The sequence below is a fragment of the Marmota flaviventris genome, chromosome 3 (assembly GCF_047511675.1).
Source record: "Marmota flaviventris isolate mMarFla1 chromosome 3, mMarFla1.hap1, whole genome shotgun sequence".
In the NCBI taxonomy this organism is placed as follows: domain Eukaryota; kingdom Metazoa; phylum Chordata; class Mammalia; order Rodentia; family Sciuridae; genus Marmota; species Marmota flaviventris.
In genome coordinates, this window is record NC_092500.1 from 136,006,595 (window position 1) to 136,018,783 (window position 12,189).

Consider the following 12,189-nt stretch of genomic DNA (forward strand, 5'->3'; position numbering starts at 1 on the left):
TGCTGAGAAGAAAGTGTATTCATTTGTTGATGGATGAAATACTCTATTCTATATGTCTGTTAAGTTATTGATTGTATTACCGAGTTCTGTAGTTTTTTTGTTTAGCTTTTATTTGGAAGATCTATCCAGTGGTGAAAGAGGTGAGTTAAAGTCACCCAGAATTATTGTGTTTTGGCCTATTTGATTTTTGAACTTGAGAAGAGTTTGTTTGATGAATGTAGATGCTCCATTATTTGGGGCATATATATATTTATTACTTTTGTTGATGTATGGTTCCTTTAAGCCATATGAAATGTTCTTATTTATCCCTTTTGATTAACTTTGGCTTGAAGCCTACTTTATTTGATATGAGGATAAAAACCCCTGCTTGTTTCTGCAGTCCATGTGAGTGGTATATTTTTTCCCAACCTTTCTCCTTCAGTCTGTGGATGTCTTTTCCAATGAGATAAGTCTCTTGCAGGCAGCATATTATTGGGTCTTTTTTTTTCCATCTAATCTGCCAGTCTGTCTCTCTTGATTGGTAAATTTATGCCATTAACATTCAGGGTTATTATTGAGACATGATTTGTATTCCTGGTTGTATTTATTTATTTTTGGTATTTAACTTGATATTTCCTTTAGCATAATACCTCCCTTTGCTGATTTTTATTGTTTTTTGTTTACTCCTTATGGAATATTTTGCCAAGGATGTTCTGTACTACAGGCTTTCTAGTTGTAAATCCTTTTAACTTTTGTTTATCATGGCAAGTTTTTATTTTGTCATCAAATCTAAAGCTTAATTTTGCTGGATATAAGATTCTTGATTGGCATCCATTTTCTTTCAGATCTTGGTATATGTTGTTCCAGGACCTTCTAGCTTTCAGGGTCTGGGTTGAAAAATCTGCAGATATCCTAATTGTTTTCCCCCTATATGTAATCTGATTCCTTCCTCTTGTGGTTTTAAATTCTCTCCTTATTCTGTATGCTAGGCATTTAAATTACAATGTGCCTTGGTGTGGATCTGTTATGATTTTGTACATTTGGAGTCCTGTAAGCCTCTTGTATTTGATTTTCCAATTCATTCTTCATGTTTGACAAATTTTCTGATATTATTTCATTGAATAGATTGTTCATTTTTTTGGTTTGGTTTATGCCTCCCTCTATCCCAGTAACTCTTAAATTTGGTCTTTTTATGTTATCCCATATATCTTGAATGCTGTACTTATGGTTTCTTACCATCTTTACTATTTATCTTACCATCTTTTTTGCTGGGAATGGTTGAAAAGTCATTTTATTATCACTTTTGGAACCCTTTTTTTCCACTTAGGCCCCACCCCCCCTTTTTTTTAAAGCAGATTTTTTTTTTTTTTTTTAAGAGAGAGAGAGAGAATTTTAATATTTTTTTTTTTTTTAGTTCTCTTCGGACACAACATCTTTGTGTGTGGTGCTGAGGATTGAACCCAGGCCCGCACGCATGCCAGGCGAGCACGCTACCGCTTGAGCCACATCCCCAACCCCCCAGCCCCTTTTATCAGTGCCACACCCACAGACATTCCAGGTTGTCAAGTGACTGCCAAATGTCACTCCAGTCAAGCCACACCCCTCCTCACCCCCTCCACACAGTACCCACCTTCTAGCTAAAAAGGAGTACTTCTGGGTATGCTCACACCCACATACTTTCTTAGGCTGGGTCAGGGATGGGCCAAAGCCCCACCCCCCAATGCACCAGTGCCCTGGCGTGGACAAGTGCCATAGTCAGCTGCCCTAGTACTACTGAGGTGGCACAAGGATTCCTAAATTTGGAGGGGCTTGGACAAAGGCGTGGAGGGGATGAGGAGGTGAGGGCAAAGACAGTTTCAGTTGAACAGGTACCAGTGCTCAACAGTGGAGAGGCTACCCCACTTCTAGGGTCCCCTTTATCATGCATATGGTCAACATTCTTTTCAAGATATATTATATATTTTGTCTTCATTGTCTGAGGTCCTGTCTTCCAAGTGACCTAATATATTGGTGGTGCTTTCTATTGAGTTTCTAATTTGGTTTATTGTTTCTTTCATTTTAAGTATTTCTTTTTTTTTTTCAGAACCTCTATCTCCTTACTGAAGTAATCTTTTGCTTTCTGTATTTGCGTAGCTGTTTATCAAAATGATCTTTTGCCTCCTGTATTTGCTCTCTTATATCACCCTATAATTCACAGGACATTTTAATTATGTACATGAGGAACTCCTTTTTCGTCATTTCTTCTGCTGTGTTGGCCATGGATTCTAGTAATGTAGTATCTTGGTTTGTTTGGGGCACTATCTTCCCTTGTTTCTTCATGTGGTTTGTATGTCTTCCCTTCTAGCACTGACAGTTTTTACCCTATAGGCTTATAGTGTCCCTGCAGGGTTCCAATACCTCTCCTTTAAGGCGGAGAACAATATTAACATCCCAATACAAACAAAAACCAAATAGCCTTAAACCAAATAGCTGGTAGTATGACATATATGTTTTTTTCACAATATACAGAAATGGTGAGTTCAGTTATTATCTATAATATAAACAGTAGGTTTGCAAAAAAGTCTACAGTTTCTGGTAGTATACAAAGAACCAGGGGTGAGGTGTAGCATGAGATGTTGAGTAGGTAGGAGTAAGGATATAGAGTTATTATATATTAGGAAGCAAGAAAGAGGAATCCAAAGAAGTTGGTTAGTAACAGGAGAAGAGAGAGAAAGTGATTTTGGGTTGACAAGTAAGTGGGAAGACAATAGAGAGAGTACAACAAACATTAAGTATTATGAAATATTAAAAAAATATATAAAAATGGGAGATAAAAGAATATACAACACAACTGTAATATACTATTCAGACATCCCAGTCTTCAGTAGCCTAATTCATGAAAAGTACTTGGTTTTACAGATTTGGGGAATGTGCGGGTGAGAGGAGAGAGAGAGGGAAAAAAAAAAAAAGAGAAAAAAAATCTGGACAGAATATAAAAGATTGTTTTTGTTGCAAGCCAGTATCTTTCTTGCTTCTCTTCTCATCCAATAGGTTGGGTTGTCTATTGTTTGCTGGTATCTCCACCCTCAGGATGGTGAAGGTTATTAGGGTGGGAGGGTTGGTCTTTCTTGCAGGGTAGAACTCCTGTAGGTGGGGTTTAGCTGACTCCTTTGGGGTCCTCTTATGTGATGTGGGCACCTGGTCTTATCTCCTTATATTGCCTGTAGACTTCACAATTCCTTGTCTCTAATTTGGTCTCTAAATTGTATCTCACTCATCCCTTCCCTTTCTACTTCCCAATCAGGAAACTCTCTCTCCCAAGGTCTATGGGCTGTGCTCTGTCTATGGGAGCTGTACATCTGTCACCGAGAGCTGTTTTGTATTGTGTAGTTCTGGACCAGGTTTTGTAGCTATGGATGGCCTTTTGGCTGTAAGCACTGTACCGGGTTATTGGCTGCAGGGGAGAGTGGGGAGTTGTGGATTATAGGTACCTTCATTTTGTTTCCAAGCCCCATCCGGTGTCTTGTGTTATGAGTTGTCCCAACTAAAGATGGTGACAAAGGTGTCCCAAGATGGAGGCGGCTACTTTTGGTGCTGGGGTGTTGGGTCTGGTGGGGCCTGGTGGTGGTGTTGGGCAGAATGTTCAGAGATGCTGCTCTGTGGCTTACAGTGTTGTGGCTGGTGGCTGACTGCAGACTCTGTGTAGTGTCCTCAGGTGCAGGCTACTGCATGTAGGGGACTCCCACAGTGGTTGCAGTATCCCAAGATGGAGGCCACCTGGGCAAGCCCCACGTTAGTAGATGGGGGTCCACACAGGCATGGTGGCCAGAGGTCCAATGCATGGGCTGCTGTCGAGAGTCCTCTAATATCTTGCAGAGGAACAGTCTTCCCACTACTTGAATCCCAGGTCACGGAGCAACACAGAATGCAGCCTCCCTCTGGCCCATCATCTTTGATCCTCCCAGAATTCTTAATAGAGATCTGCATTGTCTTTTCCCGAAACTTAGCCCCTGGCAGAGCAATAAGGGTTTTCATTTTAAATGTGGAAATCCACAAAGTTTTAGAAGTTAATGATTTTTATGAGGAGCTTTATTCTGCAAAAGTGGGGAAATATGTACTTTGTTCCACTTGAGAACTACTAAGGGAAAATATAATGCTTATATTTTCTTTCCCAGTGAGTCATGTTTTGTTTTGATGTTCCTTTAAATCAGTGTTTTAAAGTGCTGTCAGCAATAATTTGGTATCTCAAGATAAAACTAATAAGTACAGAAACTTTTAATTCCTAGCTTATTCGGGAGACCTTCTCGGAGTTACTTCAGTTATGTGTAATTTACATAGGAATGGCTGTGGCTAAGTATTGGATGGCCAGTGGGTTAATGAATATAGTGTGTTAGAAGCAGCTATTAAACAGATATATGTTGTGCTTTGTTTAGTGCGCCCTTGAAGAATTTCTTTGAATTACATGACTGAAAAAACCTAAAATATTAACCTCTAGTATGGATTTTTCTGATTGTTATAAGAGAAGGCATATGAAAGACTTCCTCCCTTTTAATATTATACTTAGATGTTGAGTGTAGCTCTGTCTTGTGTATTCATTGAAAAAAATGCAAGTGAACAACTTCTAGAGTGGGAGAAAAACAGGAAAGAAAGGAACTAGTAACTCCATACTTTTTTCAGTTTAAGCAAAGTTACTAAATGCCCATATGTGCAAAGTTCCCTGCAGGAAAATGGACTAAGATAGACTCTTGATGTAGAGTATTTATGTGTGTAGACACGTATATTTGTGTATATGTGTGTATGACACTTCTCATATATATGTGATGTGTCTGTTATATGATGTTATCTTTTATAATCTACCTCATGTTTGCAGCATATTGTAGGGACTTTTTATAATTTACTGTTACAATGAACTAGCTTAAAATTTTTATAAAAAGTTATTTTGAAAAAAATTGTGGGCAATTTACAATTTTTATCCAAAGGAGATTGTTCGAAAAGCATCATCATAGAGTGGCATTGAACTATGCATGCCTGTAATCCCTGTGATTTAGAAGGCTGAGGCAGAAGGATCGAAAGTTGAAAGTCAGCCTCCATTTCCCTGCAAATTCCATGATTTTGTCATTTTTTAGTGCTGCGTAATGCTCCATGGTGTATAAATGCCACATTTTTTTTATCCATTCATCTATTGAAGGGCATCTGGGTTGGTTCCACAGTCTAGCAATTGTGAATTGTGCTGCTATGAACATCGATGTGGCAGTATCCCTGTAGTACGTTCTTTTAAGGTCTTCAGGGAATAGTCCGAGAAGGGCAATAGCTGGGTCAAATGGTGGTTCCATTCCCAGCTTTCCCAGAAATCTCCATACTGCTTTCCAAATTGGCCGCACCAGTTTGCAGTCCCACCAGCAATGTACAAGAGTACCCTTTTCGCCACATCCTCCCCAGCACTTGTTGTTGTTTGACTTCATATTGGCTGCCAATCTTACTGGAGTGAGATGGTATCTTAGGGTGGTTTTGATTTGCATTTCTCTGACTGCTAGAGATGGTGAGCATTTTTTCATGTACTTGTTGATTGATTGTGTATCCTCCTCTGAGAAGTGTCTGTTCAGGTCCTTGGCCCATTTGTTGACTGGGTTATTTGTTATCTTATTGTCTAATTTTTTGAGTTCTTTGTATACTCTGGATATTAGGGCTCTATCTGAAGTGTGAAGAGTAAACTAAAAATGACAAAATCATGGAATTTGCAGGGAAATGGATGGCACTAGAGCAGATTATGCTTAGTGAAGCTAGCCAATCCCTAAAAAACAAATACCAAATGTCTTCTTTGATATAATGAGAGCAACTAAGAACAGAGCAGGGAGGAAGAGCAGGAAGAAAAGATTAACATTAAACAGAGACATGAGGTGGGAGGCAAAGGGAGAGAAAAGGGAAATTGCATGGTAATGGAGGGAGACCCTCATTGTTATACAAAATTACATATAAGAGGTTGTGAGGGGAATGGGAAAATAAACAAGGAGAGAAATGAATTACAGTAGATGGGGTAGAGAGAGAAGATGGGAGAGGAGGGGAGGGGGGATAGTTGAGGATAGGAAAGGTAGCAGAATACAACAGTTACTAATAGGGCATTATGTAAAAATGTGGATGTGTAACCGATGTGATTCTGCAATCTGTATTTGGGGTAAAATTGGGAGTTCATAACCAACTTGAATCTAATGCATGAAATATGATATGTCAAGAGCTTTGTAATGTTTTGAACAACTAATAAAAAATAAATTAAATAAAAAAAAAAAAAAGAAAGTCAGCCTCAGCAACTTCGTGAGGCCCTAAGCAACTCAGTGAGACCCAGTCTCTAAATAAAAATGTAAAATAGGGCTGGGAATGTGGGTCAGTAGTCAAGTGTCCCTGTGCTCAATCTGGTACCAACAACAACAACAAAAAAACAAAAACAAAAAACAAAACTAAAAAAGGGAGAGAGAGAGTTAGAAAACCTGAGTCCGCATCAAACTGAACCTCTTTATAGCTGGCTGTGTGACCTTTGTAAATTGTGTGATCCTTTCTTTAAGCCCCTCTCTTCTAATCTTTAAGAGGCAAAATAATAGTGCCTTTCTCTTATGACTTTTGGGAAGATTAAAATGAAATGCTAATATATGTAGATGTTTAATTTTCTGCCTGGTGTATAAATGTGTATTCAATCATACTGGCGTGGCAGTCTTCCTTCTCCCCAAATTACATTATTGTTATTATTATTGTTATTTTGCAGAAGTTTAGTTAAATCTAAATTCTGTAGAATAAATGAAAAGTTGTATGGTACAGGAATGAAGAGCAAGAAGAGAAACCATTCCAAAAAAAAATAAAATAAAATAAACTGTGTATCCCTTTGGAAAAAATAATTCCTTAAATGTTTTCTTATTCTGTGCTACTGCAACAGAATATTATGAGTTTATAATGAACAGAAATGTATATAAATGTTCTATGTAAAGGTGCCAGAATCTCTCAAGGGCCTTCTTATTATGTCATCACATGGTGAAAGACAGATAAGACAAGAGTAGTCAGCTTTCCTTTTTATAAACCTCTAATCTCACTCAGAAAGGTAGAGTTTCGTGACCTAGTCATCTCTCAAAGATCCCACCTCTTCCTATAATAGTAGCAATTTTTTTTTTTTTTGGTACTGGGGAATTAATTAAACCCAGGGGCTTTTTACTACTTAGCTACATCCCCAGTACTTTTGATATTTTATTTTGACACAGGGTCTTGCTAAGTTGCTGAGGTTGGCATCAAATTTGCAATCATCTTCCTCAGTTCCCTGGAGTTTCTGGAATTACAGGTGTGTGCCACATACCTGGCCCAAATATTATTATTTACTGGTGGTATTTATAAAGTACTAATGCAGATAACATGGAGGTAAATAATGAGAATTTGATTGAATTGGTAATATTAAAAATGAGAAATATTTGGAATAGGTTTCTTTCAAGTATTCAACTCTTGTAGTGAGCTGACTAAAGCTGTATAAATTGGAAGTTATTTAAATATGACAGCTACAGTCAGAGTTTGTTTATAGGGCACAAGCTGTTTTAGTCCTGACTGTAAACTTTGTTGCTCTTGTTAGCTAAACTTTTACTGTATCTTTATCTTGATGTCAATTCTTAATTTAATGGTGTAATGGATGTGAATTGATTTGATTTTGATTTCATTCCGATTATTAGGGAATGATGAACTATGTTTAACTGTTGGCCTTCCATTTTAAGAGTTTTTAAAAATAATTTCTGGGCAACAGAATGTTAATCTGTGTATACTTGTGTAGTTTGCTCCTCGATATAAATTAATCTAATACATATTTTTAGACTTCATATCATTAAAAAGTATTATAATTATTATAGGATAGTGTTCTGCTTAGTATGCTTTTCAAATGGAAATGACCCATGGAAAACATTCCGGTGATATAACCATTTTAGACATTTGAATTAATAGACATGTTGAACGGAAAAAAGACTATATTGTGGGTTTCTTTTGTAATCTCTGGTAATTTTAAGTTATTTAGACAAAATATATCAATTTCTATTGCTTAATAATCATTACTACAAAACAGATTTTCAGTTTTATAGGAAATTAAATCTACTTATAATGTGTTTGAAATTAATTTCATAATATGTATATTTTTGCCAAATTTCAATAGTTGGTTAAGAAGCAAAATAATCTCTATACGTTGTAAAATCACAATATTTCTGTTACTTTCAGTACCTTTTTCTTTACCTTAATTACAAAATTCTAGAAAGATGAAGAATGAAATGACTGTAAAAATGTAGAGGATGCAGTTGAGGATATTAATAATGTATATTAAATGTGAGAGTTCAGAGAAGTTAGTCAAATTCACCATTTTTTTCATTCAATAGTGCATTGGGATGCATAAAAACAAAAATTAAGCTCTCAAAAGCCATTTGGATTTTTAAATAAAGTCTATTTCCAAAATTCAGGCAAAAAGAGTATAAAATGTTAGATCTACAATAGATAATGTTGGGGTGATATTTAGTGTTTTTTATCATGTTTTACAGCTCAACATGAACTCTGCTCCTACATTTATGCATTTTCCTCCGAAAGGCAGACCCAAGAGAGCTGATACTTTTGACCTTCAAAGAATTGGATTTGCAGCTGAACAGCTAGCAAAGTGGATTGCTGACAGAACAGACGTTCATGTATGCTTTCATTCCCCACATTGTAATAATAGACTTATTAGCTTGTTTTATTAGAGTATTTTAATAAGTCCATAGGATTTTAAAATTTGCATATGGATATTTGTTCTAGCATAGAGAAAACTATGTCTGATATCTAATGAATGATAAGCTGAACTTCCATTAGGTGAATTCAGATGGTTTTTAGAGCAATGGTTGGTTGATATTTTAAAAACTGTTAAAAAGTTCATGAGTTAGACCCAAGCTAATTGGAGAAGGGTGAAAATGCATTGAAAGTGGTTTAATAAAATTAGCAATTAAAGAAATTTAATTAAAAACCAAGTGATAAAAATTTTTATCTTTTGTGCAAATAGGAATAGAATTTAGAACCATATGAAAAAAATACCTACTTATGTGTACTGCTGTTACAACTGTAAATTGATGTAACTATTTTAACAGTATATGTTATAAATCTGTCTTTTGTAATTTAACTTAATTCTACTTCTAGGAATTTAACTTAAGGATGTAATTAGGAATGATTCAGATTCTTAGTCATAGAAAATTTTTAACAGCTTTCATTTTAATGGAAAAAATGGAAATAAATCAAATGTCTAAAAAATAAGAGACTCAATAAATGTGCTATGACATAGCCAAAAAATGATTTGCAAGAATATTTCTCATAGGATCAAACTCACGGTCTGCCAAGTGAGAAAATAATTTTGAAAGTATTTATAGTATGATCTAGAATTTTTTAAGAGCATAAATGTAAATATCGGTTGAAATAGACTGATTATTGTGAAAGGAGATGATGTTAATGATAACATCTAGGACTTAGAGCTATTTTTTTCCCTAATAATGTCATTATTTTCTGCATTGAACAAATTTAACCAGTTACTTTAAAAGTGCATTTATACTCAAAGTAATACAGAAACATTCATTTTTACCAGTAGGTCTGTATACATTTAATCTAAGATAGTTGTCTCTCATGTGGACCAATTGGACAAATTGTGTTCACAGTGGTATCATAATTTTATTTGAGCTGCTACTGTCCATGTTAGAATTATTGAATCCTATTGTGTAGTTCCAATTAGAATGTTATACCTTTTATAACATTTTCCCACCTTTCAAGATCTATTCTAGAATAAGTCATTTCATTTAGTTATCTTTCTTATCTTGCTTTAATCTGGAATATTTCTATAGCCTGCTGGCTATCCTTTAGACACATTGACACTTGGAAAAATGGAATTTTTATCCTACTTTTTACAAAGAATGATTTCTCATTTGATCTACCTAATGTTTAGTCATATAGGATTCTGCTTATACTTTCTTAGCCACCATATTATGTAGGTCATGTTTTTTTTTTTTTTTTTAAATTATCTCCTGTATTTGTCCTATAAATTGTGAGGGGATATTATCTTCATGCTGTAATCACTCCAAGGTCAGGTACTAAGCAATTGGAGACCTCCTGCAGCCCAAAGCCTTTGGAAGTTATCCGAATCATATTTTCTGTCACGTATCACTTCTGGTATCTTTTTCATGTGGTGTGTGATGCCTGTTGTTTCTTGAACTTGTGAGTACAATCAAGTTGTTTTTATCTTGAACTTTTCCACCTGCATCTGACTAATCATATCACAAAAGAATACAAAACATATTATTTCCCCCTGTGGTTTGTAATTTATTGCTATTCTTAATTAATTTGGTTCTAAATTATATCAGAGTTCACTAGTGGGAGTCCTTCATGGTGACTCCTGTGTTCTGTGACATGCCTCATCATGTTAAATACTTTCTTATTTTCTGACCTAACAGTTAATTCCAGACTCTTCTTGTATCTACCCATTTACTCAACCTAACTTCAAAAGCCATCTCTCCAAAGATCCTTGGTTCTTTTTAGGAAGGAAAAGTTACTATAATCAAGAACTATATGTACTTTACAAATCATGAGTTCCTATCAGTTGTATCTATTTCTATTAAATAGCCTTTATACTTTAAAAGACAACATCAAGAGTGAGTAGACAGCCCACAGAATAGGGGAAATATTTTGCAAATCATTTTTCTGATTTATATTTAGTAATATATAATAAGGTTCTAAAATGCAATAAGGAAAAGACAAAACCCATTTAAAAGTGAGCCAAGGATCTGAATAAACATTTCCATATGGAGATTGTACAAAAGGACAATAAACCCATGGAAAGATGCTGAACTTTGTCATTCCTTAGGGAAACCAATCAAAAATCCAATGAGAAGGGCTAGTAAATTGGAAAAAAAAAAAAAAAAAAAAAAACTTGATTATTTCTCTTTCACTTTTAAAATTTTCATTTCATTTTTGCAGATTCGTGTTTTCAGACCACCGAACTACTCTGGTACCATTGCTTTGGCCCTGCTGGTGTCACTTGTTGGTGGTTTGCTCTATTTAAGAAGGAACAACTTGGAGTTCATCTATAATAAAACTGGTTGGGCCATGGTATCTTTGGTATGTGATTCACACTGTCTCTTTTTCACCTATTTCTTTGCATAATAGTTAAGTTTTATAATATTAGCAAAATGAGCCAGATTATTAATATAATGGATTCAAGTATGAATGAGAAGAATTCATTTTTTATGACTGTGATGATATAGTGTAAGTTCATTGTCAGTTTAATCTACACTATCTTCCTTCCACTTTTCACTATTAAAATGCAATGTTCCTAAGCACTTGGCACATTTCAAGTGCTAAATAACACATATTGAACATATTTAGAAAATCAGTAAGAATTGATAATGATAGCTTGAAGTAATTTGCAAACTGAAGCAATTTGCAAATGTATTCATTTTTTTCCAACTACTATTTCTACTGTTTGCCTGATGTTTCTTAGGTAGTGGGGTTAGTAGATAAAACACAGATCTGCCTATAATGAATTCATTGTGAGGATACAAACAAATCAATAGACAAATACAGATAAGGTTATTCCTGCTCTAATGGAGGGTAAGCAGGTAGAACTATAGGAATACAGAGAAAGAGTACTTACTCTAGAGTAAAGGGTATCCCAGAGTATGAGAGGAGCTAAATTTTAAAAAGTAATGAAATTCTTAAGGTCAAGTAATCAGTGATAAGGATTATGGACTATTCAGAGGACTATATTTCTGTGTGGCTAGAGCAATGATGACAAAGCAAGAAGCAGTAAGAGATGATGCTGGGAAATAAAGAAGGCAGTTCTTGATCACAATGCTAAGACGTATGGGTTTTATCCCACAGGCAATGGGAATCCATTAAAATACTCCTGAGACAAATATCATGATTAAGTTTGTTAAAGTGATCACTGTAGTACATTTCATTTAAAGCAGTGGATTGATTTGGCAGATGGAATACTAGTTAAGATAATTTTGGAAGAACCATATGAACATGCTCCTTTCTGAATTTCTACAGAAGTATTTTTCTTCCTGATTCTTATGATCATGCTAAATTTCTTTAAATAATTAGCTAATAAAATAAAACATAAATATTATATAAGTAAAATGGATTCAGATTCTGATAGGTCTGGTGCTTACTAATTATATTAATTAAGACGTTGGTGTTAAAACATAAATATCACAA

The 12,189-nt window shown here is 35.1% G+C and overlaps 1 protein-coding gene across 4 annotated transcripts in view; it reads left to right on the top strand.

Moving 5' to 3' along the window:
* The window catches only part of Tusc3 (tumor suppressor candidate 3), a 219,032-nt gene that overhangs the window by 96,372 nt on the left and 110,471 nt on the right, over window positions 1-12,189 (top strand). For all 4 annotated transcript variants that reach the window (XM_027954702.2, XM_027954703.2, XM_071609233.1 and 1 more), the window contains exons 4-5: window positions 8,502-8,642; window positions 10,948-11,088. In XM_027954702.2, the coding sequence (XP_027810503.1) occupies window positions 8,502-8,642; window positions 10,948-11,088 (282 nt within the window). The remainder of the gene's footprint in view (window positions 1-8,501; window positions 8,643-10,947; window positions 11,089-12,189) is intronic.